General features: G+C 41.0%; 3 protein-coding genes across 3 annotated transcripts in view; 2 read left to right on the top strand and 1 right to left on the bottom strand.

The window, feature by feature from the left end:
- The window catches only part of LOC140816471 (probable ribonuclease P/MRP protein subunit POP5), a 58080-nt gene extending 33935 nt beyond the window's left edge, over nt 1-24145 (top strand). The window contains exon 4 of the mRNA XM_073175767.1: nt 24097-24145. The gene's annotated coding sequence lies outside the window, so the exon portion shown is untranslated. The remainder of the gene's footprint in view (nt 1-24096) is intronic.
- On the top strand, nt 12677-14626 carry LOC140816060 (uncharacterized). The gene is made up of 3 exons (XM_073175127.1): nt 12677-12913; nt 13088-13571; nt 13713-14626. The coding sequence occupies exons 1-3, from the start codon at nt 12677-12679 to the stop codon at nt 14624-14626; spliced, it is 1635 nt and encodes a 544-aa protein (XP_073031228.1).
- LOC140816058 (uncharacterized) lies at nt 20239-22275 on the bottom strand. The gene is made up of 2 exons (XM_073175126.1): nt 21294-22275; nt 20239-21176 (listed from the first exon to the last, which is right to left on the bottom strand). Exons 1-2 carry the CDS (start codon nt 22273-22275, stop codon nt 20239-20241), a joined length of 1920 nt encoding a protein of 639 aa, XP_073031227.1.
- Nucleotides 24146-24244: the final 99 nt, after the last annotated feature.

Below are 24244 nucleotides of genomic sequence, written 5' to 3'. Positions count from 1 at the left end.
ATTTCTTGGCCAAGACCGACGTCAGTACCTGAAATTCGCAGTTTCATGGGTTTAGCAGGATACTACCGTCGTTTCATTAAAGATTTCTCGAGCATAGCTAAACCAATTACTCAGCTAACTCAGAAGAATGCTCCATTTGTTTGGTCTGAAGAATGTGAGACCAGTTTTCTGGAGTTGAAGAAGAGGTTGACCAGTGCACCGGTGTTGACTATTCCATCCGGTACTGGTGATTTGTGGTTTATTGCGACGCTTCTCACAGAGGGTTGGGATGTGTACTGATGCAACGAGGGCATGTTATTGCCTATGCTTCAAGACAGCTTAAACCACATGAGACTCGTTATCCAATTCATGATCTAGAATTGGCAGCCATTGTCTTTGCATTAAAGATATGGCGACACTACCTTTATGGTGAGAAGTTTGAGATATATTCTGATCATAAGAGTTTGAAATATCTGTTTTCACAATCTGAATTGAATATGAGACAGCGAAGATGGCTAGATTTGCTTAAAGATTTTGATTGTGAAATCAAATACTATCCAGGGAAATCTAATGCAGCAGCTGATGCACTAAGTCGAAAGGTATGTTCTTTATCCTTGTCGACGATTGGTGTTTCAAATTTGATAGAAGACTGCTGTTTGTCTGGATTAGAATTTGAAACAGATTATAGACCGTTGAGACTTTATACGGTACAAGTAGAACCAGAGCTGATTATGAGAATTAAGGTAGCTCAGAAAGTTGATCAGAATGTACAGAAATCAGTATCGATGGTTAGAGCAGGACATCGATCAGAGTATCAGGTACGTGATAATGTTTTGTATGTGAATAATCGTCTGGTTGTGCCGAATGTTTCAGATTTGAGACGACGGATATTGTCAGAAGCGCACAACAGTCGATTCAGCATTCATCCTGGTTGCAGAAAGATGTATAACGATTTGAAAAGACAAGTTCTGGTGGAAACAAATGAAGACCGACATCGCCGAATTTGTTTCCAAATGTCTAAATTGCCAACAGGTGAAAGCAGAAAGAAAGAAACCAGGAGGTTTATTACAAAGTTTGTCCATTCTTGAGTGGAAATGGGATCACATTTCCATGGATTTTGTGACGCAGTTGCCGCGTTCCTCCAAAGGTTGTGATGCGATTTGGGTCGTGATTGACAGATTGACCAAATCCGCATGTTTTATACCGTACAAGATGACGTACAGATTTGACCAGATGGCAGAGATCTATATCAGAGAAGTGGTCAGATTGCATGGAGTGCCGAAGTCGATTGTATCAGATCGTGATCCTCGATTTACTTCGCACTTCTGGCAGAGTTTGCAGCAGGCTCTCGGTACGAAGTTACATCTGAGTACCGCATATCATCCACAGACCGACGGGCAGTCAGAGCGGACTATCCAGACACTGGAAGATATGCTGAGAGCAGTGGTGCTAGATTTTAGCACTACTTGGCAAGATGCATTGCCTCTTTGTGAGTTTTCGTACAACAACAGCTATCAGACGAGTATTGAGATGGCACCATTTGAAGTGTTGTACGGAAAGAAATGTCGATCCACTCTTTATTGGGATGATATCTCTGAAGTTCCTGAGATTGGACCAGATATGATCAGAGATATGACCGAAAAAGTGAAGCTAATTCAAAAGAAGATGAAGGCAGCACAAGACAGACAGGCCAAATATGCCAATGTTCGACGTAGACCGTTGGTATTTGAGGCAGGAGACCGAGTTTTCTTAAAGATTTCACCTTTCAGAGGAGTTGTCAGATTTGGCAAGAAAGGGAAATTGTCTCCACGATATATTGGGCCTTATGAGATTCTTGAAAAGATAGGAGATCGTGCCTATCGACTCGCTTTACCGCCTTCATTATCTGGGATACATGATGTCTTTCATGTATCGTTATTAAGGAAGTACCTTCCTGATGCTTCACATGCTATTCAACCAGACGAGGCCGAACTAGATGAGACGTTGAGCTATATTGAAAAACCGATTCAAATTATCGATCGTAATGAAAAGCAACTCAGAACGAAGATGATTCCACTTGTGAAAGTGCAATGGACTCGTCATGGTGTAGAAGAAGCAACCTGGGAAACAGAATCAGATATGAGACAAGAATTCCCAGAGTTATTTCGATGATGTAAATTTCTAATACAGTTCTGTGTATACTCCTTGTTGATATGATTGAATGCCTGTGATTTCGAGGACGAAATCATATCTTAGGAGGGGAGAAATGTAATGCCCAAGATTTTATATCATGTTAATCTGAGATTATCGATTAGTAGTGGACACGATTATAACCCGGACCATTTTGAGATTAATTTGAGAAGACTAAATTGTTGGGCGAAGATGGCGCGCCCGGGCGGAAGTTTTTAACCGCCCGAGCGCGAGTGCCTAGTGGAAGAGGGCCGAGAGTTACTCGCCCGGGCGGAAGTTTGTGCTCGCCCGAGCGAGACTGCTTGAATTTGCGAGGGCCGAGAGTTACTCGCCCGGGCGGAAACTTATGTCCGCCCGAGCGAGAGACGTGTTCGGTGAAAGAATGGGCCACGTCGTGTAATGCATGCAAGGTATATATATATATATATGTATATCTTTGCTTCAGAAACGAGAAAATGAAAGGAAATCGAGAAATCAAAGCCAACCTCGTATTTTGATCTTAAATTGAGATTTTGCGAAAATCCGTCCGTCCAAATTTAAATCCGACTTCGGTACCGAGTTCCTATCGACGTAGGCTACAACTGGACGTAAGTTTTACTACGTTTTGACATGTTTTGAAATTATGATGTTGTTATAATTGAATACACGTCATATATGTTATTCTTGACATGTTAGACAGCGTAGAATCGAAGTCAGATTAAGAAACGGACTGAATATGGAATTGTTATGGATTTCAGAAGGAAATTGACTAGAATTGATATCAGATTTATCTGGTGGTTGATTGTAAACATTTGGAATTGATATAGACTGATATAGTATTATCAGTATCGCAAGATTGTACTGTTGTACTGTCAGAATTTAATAAAACAGAGATGTCGTGATTTGATTTGAATATTGATACAAAATATTGATATTGTCATTGCCAGATTGAGTATTGACAGACTTTGAATCGAGCCTTCGATTGTATCAGATTTACAGCAAGAAAGGTATAAATAAATGTTGATTCGGGATTGCACAACTCGAGTTAGGTTTGACTTGAGTTTCCCTAAATCACATACTTTATTTTATTGCATTGATATTTGCAGATTATCAGATTGATATGTGCATGTATTGACTTAGAACAGGGTCAGAGTCCGAGTCTAGGGCAGACAGCCTAGCTAGGGCAGAACCGCCGAGTCTTTCTCAGAACCGATAAGACTCTAGACTTACGGTGTATCGACGAGCTTCAGATGTAGATCGACGTCTATCTCAGACACACTCGATACAGCATACCAAAGTCTAAATTAGATTGGGATCCCTAGATTTGAGATAAGATAAGATTAGATCACGAGTCATTAATTCATGTAATCGGATTAGATACATGTTTTGATGTTTGTTTATGCTTTTATATATGTTTTATATGATTGCATTTAATACATTGTTTATACTGGGATATTTATATCTCACCGGAGTTATCCGGCTGTTGTCTTGTTTGTATGTGTGCATGGCAACAGGTGGGACAGGTACAGGGTCACAGAGATGAGGACAGATCGAGATTAGAGTGGTGATACCGGACTTGGACTAGAGCTAGGGTTTAAACACTTGATAGTAGTTGTTGAACCTGAGTATGTATGTTTGTATATTTTATCAGATTTACGCTTTTATACTGATATGTATAGGAGTTTGATTCAATTACCTTCCGCATTTTAAAAAAAAATTTAGACCCTGTTTATTATACTTGATTAATTAGTCCCAATCATGATAAAAAAGATGATTAGCGTCCGGGTCCCCACAGAGACAGTTAAGTTGACCGAAGAGTGTAGTGCCATACTCCAAAGGAAACTACCACAGAAACTCAAAGATCCAGGGAGTTTTACTATTCCTTGTGTTATTGGTGGTTCTAGAATCAATAAAGCTTTATGTGATTTAGGTGCCAGTATTAATTTAATGCCTTTTTCTATTTACAGGACTTTGGAGCTTGGCGAGGTGAAGCCTAGCACTATTACCCTGCAGCTGGCGGACAGATCACTTACATATCCACGGGGGATAGTGGAGGATGTTCTGGTAAAGGTAGACAAATTTATATTTCCTGCTGATTTTGTCATTCTAGATATGGAAGAAGATCAGGAGACTCCGCTTATCTTTGGAAGGCCGTTCTTGGCCATCGGAAAAGCTTTGATTGATGTGTACAAGGGCGAGCTCACATTGAGAGTAGGTGGAGAAGAAGTCATGTTCAACATCTACAACACAATCAAAGAACCAAATGAGGTAAGTACTTGTAATAGTATTGATGTAATTGATTCATGTGTATCTCATGTTGGTGCAGGTAGGATGACGAAAGATTCCTTAGAAAGATGTTTGTTGGAATCGGCGTCTGCACTGGATGAAAGTGATAGGGATGTGCAAGATGAGATACTAGCTCTCAATACACTGCCTAAAGAAAAGAGTGATGTGCATCATGTAGAGCTACTTGAAGATGCAAGTAAAGAGATACCAAAAGCATCTCCTGAATTGAAGGAATTGCCAAGTCACCTTTGTTATGCATTTTTAGGTGAAAATTCGACATATCCGGTAATTATCTCTTCCTTTCTTACTTGTGTTGAAAAAGAGAAATTGTTGAGAGTGTTGAGGAAATTTAAATCTACTTTGGGATGGACAATTGCTGATATAAAGGGGATTAGCCCTACTGTTTGTATGCATACAATCTTGATGCAGGAATCATATTCACCCTATGTTGATCATCAGAGAAGACTTAATCCAGCAATGAAAGAGGTTGTGAGGGCTGAGGTATTAAAACTGTTAAATTCTGGTGTTATTTATTCTATATCTGATAGCTCGTGGGTTTCACCAGTACAAGTAGTGCCTAAGAAAGGGGAATAACTGTAGTGAGAAATGAGAATAATGAATTGATTTCAACTCGTCCAGTGACTGGTTGGCGAGTATGCATAGACTACAGGAAATTGAATGATGCTACTAGGAAAGATCACTTCCCTCTTCCCTTTATTGACCAGATGCTTGATAGAGTGGGTGGTTATCATTATTATTGCTTTCTAGATGGTTATTCAGGTTACAATCAGATTGTCATAGCACCGGAGGATCAGGAGAAGACTACCTTCACTTGCCCCTATGGTACATTTGCTTTCAGGAGAATGCCATTTGGTCTGTGCAATGCACCTGCTACTTTTCAGAGGTGTATGATGGCCATATTTTCTGACATGGTCGAGGAAATAATGGAGGTTTTTATGGATGATATCTCTGTGTTTGGTTCATCTTTTGATCACTGTTTGCAAAATCTAATGCTTGTTTTGCAGAGATGTCAGGCGAAGAATTTAGTTTTGAATTGGGAAAAATGTCACTTCATGGTTCCAGAAGGTATTGTGCTTGGGCATAAAATTTCGGCTAAAGGAATAGAAGTTGACAGAGCCAAAGTTGTGGCAATTGAAAATCTTCCACCACCAAAGAATGTGAAAGGGATCAGAAGTTTCTTGGGACATGCCGGGTTCTATCGTCGTTATATCAAATATTTTTCTAAAATTACTAGACCTTTATGTAATTTGTTAGAAAAAGATTCGACATTTATTTTTGACGATGATTGTTTGCAGGCATTTAACAGGATCAAGAAAGCACTGATTTCTGCTCCCATTATGATAGTGCCTGATTGGAAGGAGCCATTTGAGCTCATGTGCGATGCTAGCGACTATGCTGTGGGAGCAGCATTGGGACAGAGGCGAGACAAGATGTTCAAGGCTATATACTATGCAAGTCGTACACTTAATGCAGCCCAACAGAAATATACAACTACTGAGAAAGAGATGCTAGCAGTGGTGTTTGCATTTGACAAGTTCAGAACCTATCTTATTGGCACCAAGGTAACTGTTTTCACTGACCATGCAGCTCTTCGTTACTTGTTTGCCAAAAAGGATGCCAAGCCCAGGTTGATACGATGGATACTTCTACTTATAGAATTTGACTTTGAAGTAAAAGACAAGAAAGGTTGTGAAAACCAGGTGGCAGATCACTTGTCACGACTAGAGCTGGAAGAACGAACTGACGGTGGAGTTATCAATGAGTCGTTTCCAGACGAACAACTGTTTGAGGTAAGTTCTAAACTCCCTTGGTTTGCTGATATAGCTAACTTCTTGTCTTGTGGTACTCTTCCTCCAGATCTAAATCACCATCAGAAAAAGTAGTTCTTCCATGATATCAAATTTTTCTTTTGGGATGATCCTTGTATATATAAAAGATGTGCTGACCAAGTGATTAGGGAGATGTGTTGATGGCGAAGATGCAAACAAAATTCTGGAACAATGTCATTCATCACCTTATGGTGGACATTTGGAGCAACACGAACAGCAGCTAAGGTATTGCAATCGGGTTTTTTCTGGCCTACTTTGTTTAAGGATAGCTATACCTTAGTGAAATCATGTGATAGGTGCCAAAGATTAGGAAACATTTCTAGGCGTCACGAATTGCCACTGACAAATATTTTGGAAGTGGAACTTTTTGATGTCTGGGGCATAGATTTCATGGGACCTTCCGCCTTCTTTTGGTCAATCTTATATATTATTAGCTGTAGATTATGTTTCGAAATGGGTGGAAGCAATCGCCACCAGTACTAACGATGCTCGTGTTGTAGTTAAGTTCATGCACAAGAACATTTTCACCAGGTTTGGAACACCGAGAGCATCATAAGTGACGAAGGTACGCACTTTAAAATTTTCAACTCACCGATGGCTAAATACAATGTGAAGCACAGAGTGGCATTAGCATATCATCCTCAGTCGAACGAACAAGCTGAAATATCCAACCGGGAAATCAAGCAAATATTAGAAAAGACTGTCAATACAAACCGGAAGGATTGGGCTATAAAGTTGGATGATGCATTGTGGGCTTATAGGACCGCGTTCAAGACGCCTATTGGGATGTCTCCCTATAGGTTGGTTTTTGGTAAAGCCTGTCACTTACCGCTGGAATTGGAGCATCGAGCATTTTGGGCAGTTAAGAAGTTGAATTTTGATTTGAAAGCATCTGGCAATGGCAGAAAACTACAGTTAAATGAAATGGAGGAGTTCCGCAATGATGCATACGAAAATGCCAAGATTTATAAAGAACATACCAAAAAGTGGCACGATAAACTCATTGTATGAAAGGAGCTACAACCAGGACAACAAGTACTCTTGTTCAACTCCCGTCTGAAGTTGTTTCCTGGTAAATTGAAATCGCGTTGGTCAGGACCATTTTTGGTGGAGAAAGTGTACCCTCATGGGGCGATTGAGCTAAAATGCAGTGATGAGGAGGAATTTCAAGGTGAACGGGCAGCGAGTTAAGCCATACTATGGAAATGAAGTAAGGCACCTTGACAACATTCCTTTGGGCGGATCAACTTGATATAGACTGATGGTAGTCGGGCTGAAGACGTTAAACCAAGCGCTTATTGGGAGGCAACTTTGTTTCTCTTTTGCATTTTGATTTCGGTTTTGATTTTATTTTTTTGTATCATGATTATTTTTGGTTGTGTATTTTTAATATAGTGTGTGCTTATATCTTCCCAAATTTAATGAATCCCAATTGTTTTCTTTTCAGGACTGAAAATTTGAGAAAAAAAATAATTTTGACGAAACAGGAGTGCACCCGCGGTCTCATGTGCACCGCACCCGCGCTTGTGGTGCATTCAAAATACAAGAAAATTCGAAGCAGGAGCGCACCCGCGGTCTTGTGGACACCGCACCCGCGCTACGTGTGCCGAAGCAACACCGCACCCGCGGTTTTGCCATGTTGAATAATGCAAGAAATGACGAAACACCACCGCACCCGCGGTACATTACAACACCGCACCCGCACTACAAAATAGAAGGCGCACCGCACCCGCGGTCACTACCGAAGCGCACCTACGGTCGCACAAACTGGAATTGTTGCGTCTTTTCTTAACTGCTCGCAAGCGCACGATGTCAAGTTATAGTAAAATGTACTTTTGAGTACAAGTGTCGATCCCACGAGGAGTGTGTATAAAAATGTATATCAATTCTTGTAATTAAAATAGCCAAGACTTTATCTAGAAAAATCAATAATCAGATTTGTTTGTTTAAACGAATTAATTGAAAACAATGAATTAATTAGATCACCGAATTGAGAAATATCAATGAGAGAAAGTGTCTAGAGAAATGATTTCACAAAGTTTCCACGATAATTATTCATTGTTGAGTTTATTTTCCTGAATTCCAATTATTTAATGACCAAGAACACTTAGATTATTTTATTCCTTCTTTCCCAAGTGACGAATAACTGTATCTATCAACTTCGATTCAATTATTCCTAATTAGAATCAAAATTTCATAGATAAATGCAAACAATGTTCTTACTAAGCCTCGCTAAAGTCATACGCCTTCCGAACGCTATAAACATTTAACGATGTGTTCTAATGATCTATAATCCTAGTCCCTCTCCCGAGTTGCGAAATTAATCAAACAACAACAATTTATGGCCAGTAAATTGCAGTGCAATAAACACATAGAAACACAAGTAAACATGGAATGGAATTCAATCTTATAAAATAACCACGTCAAATCATCGTGTCCACAAAGTTACGTCATTCTCTAGACTGGAAAGTTAGTTCATCACGAAATCCAAGAGAAAACAAGACATGTTTGTGATTCTAGACATTGCTACGCAATAAAATAAAGAAACAAAGGAAAAGATAACAAATTCGAAGTGTCGTCTCTGTCCCCAGATCCGTCGTTCTTCGTATTTGCGATGGTTCTTCGCACTCTGAATCTCTATCTTGTGTAGGCGCTCCGTTTCTTGCGTCTTTTTCTCCCTGGACGGCTGAAAATCTCCTGTGTTTTTCCAGTGACGGCTGCTAACCTCGCGTTTGACCTAGTTCGCGCAATTTATAATATTCTGGACGCGGTGCGCGCGCGGTGGCGCGCGAGTTGCTGTTCATCTGCCTGTGCATGTATGCGCGCGGTCGCGCATGAAGTCGCGCTGGCGCGCGTTGCTCTCGGGTCTGTACGCGCGGGTGCGCATGAACTGGCGCGATGGCGCGCATGCCACTGTCGATCATTCTGCACATCATTGCGCGCGGCTGCGCGTGATCTCGCGCGGGCGCGCGCGAGGCTCTGTCCGAGGGATTGAGTGAATGTGCGTGCGACTGCGCGTGAAGTGCCGCGATGGCGCGCGCACTTCTGTCCCATGGCGTGCTCGTGGTCGTGTATTTCTTGTCCACTTGGCATCGTGTCCGCTATCTTCTCCATTCCTAAAATGACAATCAAAACAAACCAAAAAACGCATAATTCTGTTCGAAACAGGCATGATTCAAAATGGATTCTAATATAGATTAAGTGCAAATCTTGCACTTATCAAACCCCCCAAATTGAACTTTTTCTAGTCCCGAGCAAAATAGAATAAAAACTAATAACTAAGGAAAAGATTAACGACACTACTAAAGTCATGGATATACGAAAAGTGATATTGACCTCCGACTCATCTAATTTCATGTAATTCACGATTTCCCAAGAGTCACGTGTGTGTGTAATAAGTCAATGTTCGTTTACCCCATCAAATGCTCAAATAGAGTTGTAATGCCCATTCGCCTTACAGGATCAAGACATCATCAGTTCAGTTCAACTCACACTTCATCAAAATATAAATTTGCATTCACAGATCACATAGGACTTTATCGGTGTTTAATTGGCTCAATAAATATTCAACAGAAATATACCAAAGATGAAATCACACCGTGAGATGCTTGCATGCAAGTGATTAAAGTTTATACTTGATGACAGTGTTTTTCTGGTATCCATAGGCTTGACTTGAGCAACTTTTCTCCACTAGTATATTGGATAAATGTGACAAGGTTAATAAGTCTTGTAGGCTTGTAATGTTAGGCTACGGCTCATGGCTACAATAAAGGCATGGAGATCAAAATTTGAGAGAAATATTTGAACTTCATCAACTTCACCCATTTTCATTTTCTTTTCAACCACCACCCACTTATTGTTTTCTTTTCATTCATATCCTTCATTTCCCAAATGCTTTCTTTCTACCACTTTTGATTCATTCTTTCATTGTTTTCCTTCTCTTTGAACTCCTTTCTGTACATTCATTTTTTTTATTTTTTTTAAGGAGCATTTGAATCATTACAACACCAATGAATTTATTTCTCTCAAAATCAGGTAGGAAAATAAGTGTATTAGCTTCATTTGGTAGTTGCTGTGGGAATATAGAATAGATACAAGTGGGGGCTAATTGTATGTCATTGACACACACCACTTGATTTTTAGTAGGCTCAAAATGGGACACTAAGGATATTTCATGTTCATTTGGTAGGCTCGAAGGCTCAAAGGTTTCAAAGATCGCCTAAATCATTCCTATGTCACATGTTATCCGTATTTCGCCTCGAAAAGTGCTCAAACAAGTTCTAGATTACCGTCAATCCATTAGTCAACTCATACAAACCAGTCACATGCACTTTTCAATAAAAATGATAGATGAAATAAATGCACGAAGAAAAAGTAAGCATCTCCATTAACTTTTAAGCTCAAAGGGCTACAATTGACAGTAAACAAAGAACACAGGCCCAAAGATGTTGTGAAAACAATGCCTAGATCATTTCTATGTCTGCAAAAGTGTCAGTCAATGTCATGCAAGAATTACCAATAATCAGATCTCCCTCATCTGTTTAGCATCACAGGCATGCAACTAGTCTTTAAGCAACGATAATATCAACAAACATGATAGTGCAAAATAATTGTGACTCCTAAGTTATCATGAACACATATAAATTTCAGGATCGCAATTCAGTTTTCATCATCGGTCACACATTTTACTTATCCATGACTCTACCTAACAAATATAGAATGTGATAAGTGCAAGATTTGCACTTAATTTACATTTAAATCCATTTTGAATTATGCTTGTTTCGAACAGAATTACGCGTTTTTGGTTTGTTTATGTTGTCATTACAGGAATGGAGATAATAGTGGATACGCAACCAAGTGAACCGAGAAAACAGAACCGAGCCACGAGTTTAGCTACTGCCAAGAACAGAAGTACGCGCGCAGCCGCGCGACTTTGCGCGATACCGCGCGCGCATGAAAGCTAGAGGATCGACAGAACCTCGTGCGCGCCCGCGCGAGATCACGCGCAGCCGCGCGCCCAAGGCAGCAGCAGCAGACCCGAGAGACGCGCGCGCCAGCGCCACTTCACGCGCAACCGCGCGCGCACAGATGAAGCAAATGACCAGAACCTCGCGCGCACCCGCGCGCACACATACACGGGCAGATGAGCAGCACGGCACGCGCAGCAGCGCCAGAACTCGCGCCACCGTGCGCACGCCGCGTCCAGAAACATATATAATGCGCGATCGCTAGGTCAGAAAAGAAAAGAGCCGCCGTGAGGAGAAAAGACACCATCTTGGGAAGAAAAAGAAGGCAAGAGGAAATTACTGAGAGGCGAAGATCGATTACAACTACGAAGAACGACGGATCTGGGAACAGAGACGACGCTTTGGATTTGTTATATTTTCTTTTGTCTCTTTATTTTATTGCGTGTCGATGCCTAGAACTACAAATACGTATTGGTTTCTTTTGGATTTCGTGATGAACTAAATTCCCATTCTAGAGAATGACGTAACTCTGTTGATACGATGATTTGACACCGTTGTTTATGTGATTGAATTCCGCTTTCGTTTAATTGTGTTTTCTGCGTTTACTGCACTGCAATTTACTGGCCATAAATTGTTTGTTGTTTGATTAATCTTATAACTCGGGAGAGGAACTAGGATTATAGATCATTAGAGACACATCGTTAAATGTTTATAGCGTTCGGAAGGCGTATAACTTTAGCGAGGCTTAGTAAGAACATTGTTAGCATTTATCTATGAAACTTAGATTCTAATTAGGAATAATTGAATCGAAGTTGATAGATACACTTTATTCGTCACTTGGGAAAGGGTGAATAAAACAATCTAAGTGTTCTTGGCCATTAATTGATTGAAATTCAGGAATATAAATTAAACTGTGAATAAATTATCGTGGAAACTTTGTGAAATCATTTCTCTAGATATTTTCTCTCATTGATATTTCTCAATTCGGCGATCTAATTAATTCATTGTTTTCAATTAATTCGTTTAAACAAACAAATCTGAGTACTGATTTTTCTAGATAAAGTCTTGGCTATTTTAATTACAAGAATTGATATACATTTTTATACACACTCCTCGTGGGATCGATACTTGTACTCAAAAGTACATTTTACTATAACTTGACATCGTGCGCTTGCGAGCAGTTAAGAAAACGCGCAACAAGTTTTTGGCGCCGTTGCCGGGGAGTGTCAAATTTGAATTTATATCAGTATTGTTACCAATTAGTCTAGATTTTAATTTAGAGCTTTTATCTTTCTTTTATCTTATATTGATTAAGCGTTTTATTTTTTTCTTCCTGTTTGACAGTGTATGCTAAGATCGCAAAACTCAGACTTGCTTATTTTTTATCCGGAGATCGAAAAGACTGCGAGAAGATTAAGAAAAGCAAGAAGAGAGGAGATTCAAGCAATGGCTGAGAACAGAGAAAATGACATACGCGACCAACCAGAGGCGATTCCTATAAGAGATCACTTCCGACCAGTGATCGGCAATCATTACTCTGGGATTGCAAGAGGAACAATCAACGCCAATAATTTCGAATTGAAGCCCGCTCTAATCAATATGGTTCAGCAAAACCAGTTTGCTGGAACAGCCACATCTGATCCTCATGTTCACCTGAGAACTTTCTTGGAGATAACGGACACGGTAAAGATTAATAATGTTTCTGATGATATTATTAGACTGCGTTTGTTTCCGTTTTCTCTCAGGGATCAAGCACGAGGATGGCTACAATCGCTTCCCTTGGGAAGCATCACGACATGGCATGAGCTAGCCACGAAATTTTTAGCGAAATACTTTCCCCCTGCAAAATCTGCCCAGTTCAAGATTGAGATAAGCACGTTTAGGCAGACTGAATTCGAGCAATTGTATGAAGCATGGGAAAGATACAAGGAGCTGTTAAGAAAGTGCCCAAACCATGGCTTCGAAGACTGGGTGCAGATTGAGTTATTCTACAACGGTCTAAATGGGCAAACAAGAGGAACAGTGGATGCTGCAGCTGGTGGCACGATCTTTGCCAAATCTCCTGAGCAAGCTTATGACTTGCTCGAACAGATGACGATAAACAGCTACCAGTGGCCGTCGGAAAGGGCAGGAGTAAAAAGGACAGCTGCAGTTTATGCGGTGGATCCTATTACGTCACTCACTGCGCAGGTATCTGCATTGACCACTCAAATAGCCGCGATGAATAAGGTGGGTACATCAAACACCGAAGGACCACCGGTTGTTGTTGAAGAATCACAGTTTATTGAAGAAGTCCAATACATCAACAACAAGAACTTTGGAGGCTTTGGCGGATATCGAGGTAACCCTCCCCCTAATACTTATCATCCTGTGTTGAGAAACCATGAAAATTTTTCTTATGCAAACAATAAAAATGTGTTGAACCCTCCACCGGGGTTCAATACATCAAATGGGGAAGGGAAGCCATCATTTGAGGATCTAGTGGGGACATTTGTTGTTGAATCTGGTAAGAGGATGTCTAGAACTGAGTCTAGACTCGACAACCTTGAGACACATATGGCGAGTATTGGTGCTACTTTGAAAATCCTGGAGTCGCAAGTTGGGCAAATAACGAAGCAACTCACATCTCAACCATCAGGTGCAGTGCAAAAGAATGCAGACCCAAATCTGAGAGAGGTGAATGCTATTTTTATGCAGCATGAGGAGATTGGAGTGGTAGGCAAAGAAAAGAAAGTTGATCAGCCGCCTCCAAGCAAAAGGAGCCGAGGTAAGAAAGGTAAGAGTTATGATTTTGATCAATGCGTTGATATTTCTTTACTTCCCTACCCCCAAAGATTTTTACAATTGAAGGCTGAGTTTCAAAAGAAAAAAGGTCTTGAAGATCTCAAGAACCTACACTCTAACACTCAGTTTGCAGAGCAGGAAGAGGTGGCATTTACTGGAGGAGATGATAAGAGCAGGAAAGGAAATCTTCCTCAGAAGCTACAAGACCCCCGGGAATTTGTTGTACCATGTGAAATTGGAAGTCAATCAGAGGAAAATGCTATCTGTGATTCAGGAGCGAGCGTGAATATAATGCCAAGTTTCCTTTACGAGAAACTTGGATTGAGCAGGATAAAGCCCACAGGACTAAGCTTGCAAATGGCAGATAAATCGGTCAGGACACCGCTGGGTGTTGTGGAAGATGTTGAACTTAAGATTGATAAAATAAGGCTTCTAGCAGATTTTGTGGTACTTGATAGTGAGAACAGTCAGAACGTTCATGTCATTCTAGGACGACCATTATTGGCTGCTGTTGGAGCTATTATTGACGTGAAACGAGGAAAGATGAACATGGAAGTTGAAGGTCAAATGGTGGAAATAAAGGCATCCAAGATATCATACGATCCACCATGAACAAGATTGGTATAGTCGGGCTGATGACGTTAAACCAAGCGTTGTGTGGGAGGCAACCCACAATTTATTTTCTTTAGCATTCATTTTGTTTTTATTATTTTATTTTATTTTACGTCCTTAGTTGTTAATTTTACCCACCACCAGATCTATCACCGCCGCAGCCCATGGACATGGATGACACAGATGCTGCGGACAACAACTCGAGCGCCCGAGTTTTGACACTCGTGCGCAAGGTATGTGCTGTCGTGTTCTTTATTTCTATACATTGAGGACAATGCATAATTTAAGTTTGGGGGGAGAGTAAAATTGCGTTGCTTGTTAGAATTTTTCTGCAAATTTTTTTTTATTTTATCGTTCAGTATTAGTTAATTTGAATTTTTTTTTTTTGCATGTTAGAACTTGTTAGGTAGCGTCATGGATAAGCAAAATGTGTGACCAATGATGAAAACTGAATTGCGATCTTGAAATATATATGTGTTCATGAGAACCTAGGAGTCACAAATATTTTGCACTGTCGTGTTTCTTGATACTATTGTTGCTTAGAGACAAGTTGCATGCCTATGATGCTAAATAGATGAGGGAGATACGATTCTTGGTAAAACTTGCATGACATCGATTGACACTTTTGCAGACTTAGAAATGATCTAGGCAGTCTTTCACAAAATCCTTGGGCCTGTGTTCTTTGTTTACTGTCAATTGTAGCCCTTTGAGCTTCAAAGTTAATTGAGATGCTTACTTTTTTTTCGTGCACCTATTTCATATATCATTTCTATTGAAAATTGCATGTGATTGGTTTGTATGAGTTGACTAATGGATTGACGGAAGTCTAGAACTTGTTTGAACACTTTTCGAGGCGAAATACGGATAATATGTGACATATGAATGATTTAGGCGATCTTTGAAACCGTTGAGCCTTCGAGCCTACCAAATGAACATGAAATATCCTTAGTGTCCCATTTTGAGCTTACTAAAAATCAAGTGGTGTGTGTCAATGACATACAATCAACCCCCACTTGTATCTATTCTACATTCCACAACAACTACCTAATGAAGCCGATACACTTATTTTCCTACCTGATTTTGAGAGAAAGAAATTCATTGGTGGTGTAGTGATTCAAAAGCTCCTTGAAAAGAAAAAGAAAAATTGAAGTGAGCAAAGAGGGAGTTGAAAATAGACAAAAAGAAAGAGAAAAAGTTCAATCAAAGAAAATATAAGGGAGATGAAGGATATGAATGAAAAGAAAACAATAAGTGGATGGTGAATGAAAAAGAAAATGAAAAAGAGTGAAATTGATGAAGAGTTGATTATTTCTCTCAAATTTTGAATTCCATACCTTTTATTGTAGCCGTGAGCCGTGGCCTAACGTTACAAGCCTACAAGACCTATTAACCTTGTCACATTTATCCAATATACTAGTGGAGAAAAGTTGTTCAAGTCAAGCCTATGGATACCTGAAACTCATTGTCAACAAGTATAGACCTTAATCACTTGCTTGCAAGCATCTCATTTTGTGATTTCATCTTTGGCATACTTGTGTTGATCATCTTTCGAGCCAAATAATCACCGAAAAAGTCCTATGTGATCTGTGAATGCAAATGTTTATGTTGATGATGTGAAAGTTGAACTGAACTGAAGATTTCTTGATTCTGTAAGGCAAAGGTGCATTACAACTTTATTTGAGCATTCGATGGGGTAAACAAACATTGACATAACACACACACACGTGACTCTTGGGAAATCGTGAATTACATGAAATTAGATGAATCGGAGGTCATTATCACTTTTTGCACATCCATGACTTTAGTAGTTTGCGTATTTTTATTTCTTTTTTATTAGCTTTTCTTATATTTTGCTCGGGACTAGCAAAAATTCAAGTTTGGGGGGTTTGATAAGTGCAAGATTTGCACTTAATTTACATTTAAATCCATTTTGAATTATGCTTGTTTCGAACAGAATTACGCGTTTTTGGTTTGTTTATGTTGTCATTACAGGAATGGAGATAATAGTGGATACGCAACCAAGTGAACCGAGAAAACAGAACCGAGCCGCGAGTTTAGCTACTGCCAAGAACAGAAGTACGCGCGCAGCCGCGCGACTTTGCGCGCTACCGCGCGCGCATGAAAGCTAGAGGATCGACAGAACCTCGTGCGCGCCCGCGCGAGATCACACGCAGCCGCGCGCCCAAGGCAGCAGCAGCAGACCCGAGAGACGCGCGCGCCAGCGCCACTTCACGCGCAACCGCGCGCGCACAGATGAAGCAAATGACCAGAACCTCGCGCGCACCCGCGCAAGATCATGCACACCCGCGCGCACACATACACAGGCAGATGAGCAGCACGGCACGCGCAGCAGCGCCAGAACTCGCGCCACCGCGCGCACGCCGCGTCCAAAAACATATATAATGCGCGATCGCTAGGTCAGAAAAGAAAAGAGCCGCCGTGAGGAGAAAAGACACCATCTTGGGAAGAAAAAGAAGGCAAGAGGAAAGTACTGAGAGGCGAAGATCGATTACAACTACGAAGAACGACGGATCTGGGAACAGAGACGACGCTTTGGATTTGTTATCTTTTCTTTTGTCTCTTTATTTTATTGCGTGTCGATGCCTAGAACTACAAATACGTATTGGTTTCTTTTGGATTTCGTGATGAACTAAATTCCCATTCTAGAGAATGACGTAACTCTGTTGATACGATGATTTGACACCGTTGTTTATGTGATTGAATTCCGCTTTCGTTTAATTGTGTTTTCTGCGTTTACTGCACTGCAATTTACTGGCCATAAATTGTTTGTTGTTTGATTAATCTTATAACTCGAGAGAGGAACTAGGATTATAGATCATTAGAGACACATCGTTAAATGTTTATAGCGTTCGGAAGGCGTATAACTTTAGCGAGGCTTAGTAAGAACATTGTTAGCATTTATCTATGAAACTTAGATTCTAATTAGGAATAATTGAATCGAAGTTGATAGATACACTTTATTCGTCACTTGGGAAAGGGTGAATAAAACAATCTAAGTGTTCTTGGTCATTAATTGATTGAAATTCAGGAATATAAATTAAACTGTGAATAAATTATCGTGGAAACTTTGTGAAATCATTTCTCTAGATATTTTCTCTCATTGATATTTCTCAATTCGGCTATCTAATTAATTCATTGTTTTCAATTAATTCGTTTAAACAAACAAATCTGAGTACTGATTTTTCTAGATAAAGTCTTGGCTATTTTAATTACAAGAATTGATATACATTTTTATACACACTCCTCGTGGGATCGATACTTGTACTCAAAAGTACATTTTACTATAACTTGACATCGTGCGCTTGCGAGCAGTTAAGAAAACGCGCAACAGAATGCAATAAATAAAAAAAATCAAACTACTACTGTGCAAAATAAAAATTCAGAAAAGTTCCAACAAGCAATTTGTTACCCCCCAAACTTAAAGTATGAATTGTCCGCAATGTATGGAAATAAAGAACATGACAACACATACCTCGCACCCGAGTGTCAGAACTCGGGGCTCGAATCATCATCCCCAGATCCTTCATCATCATCGTCCATCGGCTGTGGGTACTGTGGTGGCCAGGCTGGTTGTGGTGGGTAAGGAACATCCTCGGGTCCAGGTGGGAACCGCTGGGCAAGTGCCGATGTGAAATCCATCATGTAGGACATGAAAGTACTAGTAGTCTGTCGGTGTTCGGCCTGCTGTCGGCGCTCAGCCCGCGACTCTTGTTCCAGTCGGAACATCCTATCTCGCAAACTAGAACGAGGAATCGATGGTGGTGGTGGTGGTTGACGTTCTCTGGCACTCTGATTATAAGCTGTCCTAGCCTGTTGCCGTTCTATTTCGTCTCCAAAGCGCGAACGCTCTACTTCAAATACTGTGATTGGGCTCTTGGATTTCAAGACCTGTTCATCGGCGCCCCATTGCACACCGGCATAAAGACATAATGCAGTGATAGTATGTTGGCAAGGGAGGCTGACGGTCATAAGTCCTGTACCAGCACACATGATATAACTGTTAATAAGCTTCCCCAAATCCACGGTCCGCCCAGTCATGATGGCGTAAATTAACGTCACTTTGTCTTTTGTAATTTCAGTCTGATGGGAGGAGGGCATGATCCGTTAGAGAATAAAAGATGCCCAACAACGTGGTTTACGGCGTAAATCAGATTTCTTCAAAGTGACTGGGGAGCCCTGATTCAATCGCCACTCTGCACCCTCGATGCCTAAGGTCCTGATAATCTCATCGTAGTTCACATCCCCCGTGATCAACTCAGTGTACCCGTCATTTTCAAAATCCGGCATATTGTAGATTGCATTAATAGTGGCCGAATCAAAATAGACGAGTTGCCCTCGCACCAAAACTCCGTATTCTTCATGTTTGATTCTCAAATTCGCATAAAATTCACGGATTACGGATATCACAGCGTCTGGCGGAGACTGGGCTATATCCATCCACCCTCGTCGCCCGACCTCTCTAATGAATGCACAATCGGGGTATGTCATATCTAGCCCTCTTTCTGGAATAATCGACCTAGACATGGTGCTCTCATATACCCGAAAGGCTTCCTCGTTCCAAAATTTGTGAGCATCGTAGGAACGAGACGAGGAAGCCCCATCTTTTGATCTTTTTCTCGGAGGCATAATGATCAACACTATCCCCACCAATAATCAACAATTAAAGAGCACAAAGCCACCAACAAAGCTTGAATTCTGAAAATTGTCCCCAAACAATAATAATGAGGAAGAAAGGTACCCTTGAAGACAATAGCTTGGGATGACAACCGGCGGCGAAGGGCGGCGGCGGCGGTGTGCCTGAGCGGCGGTGGTTTGCGGCGGCTGTGATGGTGGTGGGTGAGGATGAGGTATGATGATGTTGTAGGAGACGGTGGTGTGGAGCTTGGTGGAGGGATGATTTGAGGAGTTTAAGGATTTTTGTGGAGGAGAGGATGGTTTGATTGTGAAGGAGAGGTGAAGATTTTATGGAGGAGAGGGGTTTTGGAGAGGGAAATCTTGAGGAGGCGGCGGTTCTTGTGGAGAGGAGAGTTTTGTGTGAATGAAATTGTGAGATAGGGTTATAAAGGGGGGCTAGTTCGCGGTGCGCGCGGTCGCGCGTGATGTGGCGCGGCCGCGCACTGGCTACTGTCTGCTGCCAATAATTGAGCGCGCGCGCGTAAAGTGGCGCGGCCGCGCGCTGGCTACTGGATGTCTTCGATAATCAGGTGCGCGCGGTCGCGCGAGAACTCGCGCTGGGGCGCGATGGCTTCTGTTCTTTATGGTTGATGAGGGCGCGCGCCGGCGCGAGATGTTGCACTGCCACGCGCATGCTTCTGGTCATGCCCCTGGTTCCACGCGCGCTGCTGCGCGAGAAGTTGCGCGGTGGCGTGCATGCATCTGTTCTTACCACTTTTTTTATTTATATATATAAATGATTAACCTGCAAAAATAAAACGATTCAAATTAATACATAAATAGAAGAAATTAAAAATATTAACTAAGAAATAGAATTAAAATAATAAAGCAGAACGAATGCAAAAATAAATAAATGCGGGTTGCCTCCCACACAGCGCTTGGTTTAACGTCATCAGCCCGACGCTCACTAATCATGTTCATGGTGGGTCGTATGATTTCGTGGAAGCCCTGAGTTCTACATTTTTACCATCAACCTCCAAGGTCAGTTTTCCTTGTCTCAAATCAATGATGGCTCCAGCAGTAGCCAAAAATGGTCGCCCGAAAATAGTACGAACATTCTGACTGTTCCCCATGTCAAGCACCACAAAATCTGCTAGAAGCCTTATTTTATCAATCTTAAGTTCAACATCTTCCACAATACCCAGCGGTGTCCTGATCGATCTATCTGCCATCTGTAAGCTTAGTCCTGTGGGTTTCATCCTGCTCAGTCCAAGTTTCTCGTAAAGAGAATTTGGCATTATATTTATGCTCGCTCCTGAGTCACAGATAGCTTTTTCCACTGATTGACCCCCTATTTCACATGGTACGATAAATTCTCCGGGGCCTTGCATCTTCTTCGGAAGGTTTCTTAGGGATGCCAACTCTTCCTGCTCTGCAGACTGACTGTTAGTGTGTAAGGTCTTGAGTTCTTCAAAACTTTTTTTCTTTTGAAATTCAGCCTTTAATTGTAAAAATCTTTGGGGATAGGGAAGTAAAGAAATATCGATGCATTGATCAAAATCAGAACTCATACCTTTCTTACCTCGGTTTCCTTTGCTTGGAGTCTTCTTATCCTCCCGGCTGGGTGTGCAATCAATTTTTTTCTTTTCTCCTTCTATCATCTCAATTTCCTCATGATGTATAAAGATAGCATTTACTTCCCTCAGATGTGGATCTGCAGTCTTTTGTACTGCACCTGATGGTTGCGACGTGAGTTGCTTGGTTATCTGCCCAACTTGCGACTCAAGGATTTTCAGGGTAGCACCGATACTCGCCATGTGTGTCTCAAGGTTGTCAAGTCTAGATTCAGTCTTAAACATCCTCTTACCAAATTCAACAACAAACGTCCCCACTAAATCTTCAAATGATGGCTTTCCTTCCCCATTTGATGTATTGAACCCCGGTGGGGGATTCAACACATTCTTATTGTTTGCATAAGAAAGGTTTTCATGGTTTCTCAAACCAGGGTGATAAGTGTTAGGGGGAGGGTTACCTCTGTAGCCTCCATAGCCACGATTGTTAAGGTACTGAGCTTCTTCCACAACTGGCTCTTCCGCAGCAGTTACCAAAGCTACATCAGACGTAGATTGGCCTGGCTTGTTCATCGCTGCAATTTGTGCTGTCAATGCCGAAACCTGTGCAGTCAGTGATGTGATCGGGTCTACGGCATACACTCCAGCTGTTCTCTGTACTCCTGATCTCTCACTTGGCCACTGATAACTGTTGATGGTCATCTGTTCAAGTAATTCATAAGCTTCATCAGGTGTTTTAGAAAAAATAGTACCTCCGGCGGCTGCATCCACATTGCCTCTAGTTGGCCCATCCAGACCATTGTAAAAGAGCTCAATCTGAACCCATTCTGCATATCCATGATTCGGACATTTTCTGAGCAGTTCTTTGTATCTCTCCCAAGCCTCATATAACACTTCAAATTCCCTCTGCCTGAAGTTAGTGATGTCTATTTTCAGCTGAGCAGACTTGGCAGGAGGAAAATACTTTGACAGAAATTTTGTGACCAAATCTGCCCATGTAGTAATACTCCCTAGTGGCAGAGATTGGAGCCAGCTCCTTGCCTGATCCCTGAGAGAAAACGGAAACAAACGCAATCGAATAATTTCGTCAGAAACATCATTAATTTTTACCGTGTCCGTGATCTCTAGAAAAGTCCTGAGATGAAGATGGGGATCTGCTGTGGCTGCACCTCCAAATTGGTTCTGTTGAACCATGTTGATCAGTGCGGGCTTTAGCTCGAAGTTATTAGCAGCAATGGTTCCACGAGCTATTCCAGAATAGTGAGCGTTAATGACTGGACGGAAATGTTCTCGGATTGGCACCTCTCGTGGGAGCTCGTTCTGATGATCTCTGTTTTCAGCCATTTCTTTAATCTCCTCTCGTCTTGCTTTCCTTAATCTCCTGGCAGTTCTTTCGATTTCAGGATCAAAAACCAGCAAGTCGGGATTTGTATATTTTCGCATGCACTGTAAAAACAGAGAAGATTATAAAATAACAAAGTAAAACAATAAAAATAAACTCTAAATTAAAGTCAAGTCTACTTGGTAACAATACTGATATAAATTCAAATTTGACACTCCCCGGCAACGGCGCCAAAAACTCGTTGCGTCTTTTTTTAACTGCTCGCAAGCGCACGATGTCAAGTTATAGTAAAATGTACTTTTGAGTACAAGTGTCGATCCCACGAGGAGTGTGTATAAAAATGTATATCAATTCTTGTAATTAAAATAGCCAAGACTTTATCTAGAAAAATCAATAATCAGATTTGTTTGTTTAAACGAATTAATTGAAAATAATGAATTAATTAGATCACCGAATTGAGAAATATCAATGAGAGAAAGTGTCTAGAGAAATGATTTCACAAAGTTTCCACGATAATTATTCATAGTTGAGTTTATTTTCCTGAATTCCAATTATTTAATGACCAAGAACACTTAGATTATTTTATTCCCTCTTTCCCAAGTGACGAATAACTGTATCTATCAACTTCGATTCAATTATTCCTAATTAGAATCTAAATTTCATAGATAAATGCAAACAATGTTCTTACTAAGCCTCGCTAAAGTCATACGCCTTCCGAACGCTATAAACATTTAACGATGTGTTCTAATGATCTATAATCCTAGTCCCTCTCCCGAGTTGTGGAATTAATCAAACAACAACAATTTATGGCCACTAAATTGTAGTGCAATAAACACATAGAAACACAAGTAAACATGGAATGGAATTCAATCTTATAAAATAACCACGTCAAATCATCGTGTCCACAAAGCTACGTCATTCTCTAGACTGGAAAGTTAGTTCATCACGAAATCCAAGAGAAAACAAGACTTGTTTGTGATTCTAGACATTGCTACGCAATAAAATAAAGAAACAAAGGAAAAGATAACAAATTCAAAGTGTCGTCTCTGTCCCCAGATCCGTCGTTCTTCGTATTTGCGATGGTTCTTCGCACTCTGAATCTCTATCTTGTGTAGGCGCTCCGTTTCTTGCGTCTTTTTCTCCCTGGACGGCTGAAAATCTCCTGTGTTTCTCCAGTGACGGCTGCTAACCTCGCGTTTGACCTAGTTCGCGCAATTTATAATATTCTGGACGCGGTGCGCGCGCGGTGGCGCATGAAATGACGCGGTGGCGCGCGAGTTGCTGTTCATCTGCCCGTGCATGTATGCGCGCGGTCGCGCATGAAGTCGCGCTGGCGCGCGTTGCTCTCGGGTCTGTACGCGCGGGTGCGCATGAATTTCTCGGGTCTGTACGCGCGGGTCTGAACAAAAAATTAATATATACTAAAATTTTTTTTTAAATTTTTTGGGGGGGGGAGGGGGGGGTCGTGGCCCCCGTTCGCCCTACACTAAATCCGCCCCTGGAAGTGAGGCCTCAAAGTAAATGAAACTCTATATGTTAGTAAAGTCCTTGAATGGATCCACAAGCTGAAAAGCCAGCTCTTGCTTGGAGTAATAGATTGACCGGCAAAGCCCCACATGCTGAACTGCAATTCATGGAAGAGAATATTGTTTCTCCTGCACGACAAAAAAAGGGAAATGAATTAGAACCTTCTCAAGATATGAAGCACATTACTCATATTTAATCATTCATCAAGACGGAAATTATATATGAAACTCTCCTGTGTGGTACATGTTTTAGCTCCTGCAAAAACAACATAATTTAAGAATACAAGCGGAGAAAAATTATAAATAATTAAAGAAATAAATAAAACTAAAAAGAAATAGATTATGTGGTTCCTCCTTGACCTGCAACACAAGGGAAACCAAAAAAAGGTAAATCAGATGTGGGCAACTGAAGATTCTCTTTATTTTGTTCCTTCCGTGGAGGTTCAACCGATAAACATGTAGATGTTTTTTTCCAGTATATAAATGGATTGCAGTATAAAGAAAACAATATCAAAATGACCCACTTCACAAAATACAGGAGTCT

This window comes from Primulina eburnea, chromosome 16 (genome assembly GCF_022965805.1).
Source record: "Primulina eburnea isolate SZY01 chromosome 16, ASM2296580v1, whole genome shotgun sequence".
In the NCBI taxonomy this organism is placed as follows: domain Eukaryota; kingdom Viridiplantae; phylum Streptophyta; class Magnoliopsida; order Lamiales; family Gesneriaceae; genus Primulina; species Primulina eburnea.
This window is presented reverse-complemented; position numbering and strand designations above follow the sequence as displayed.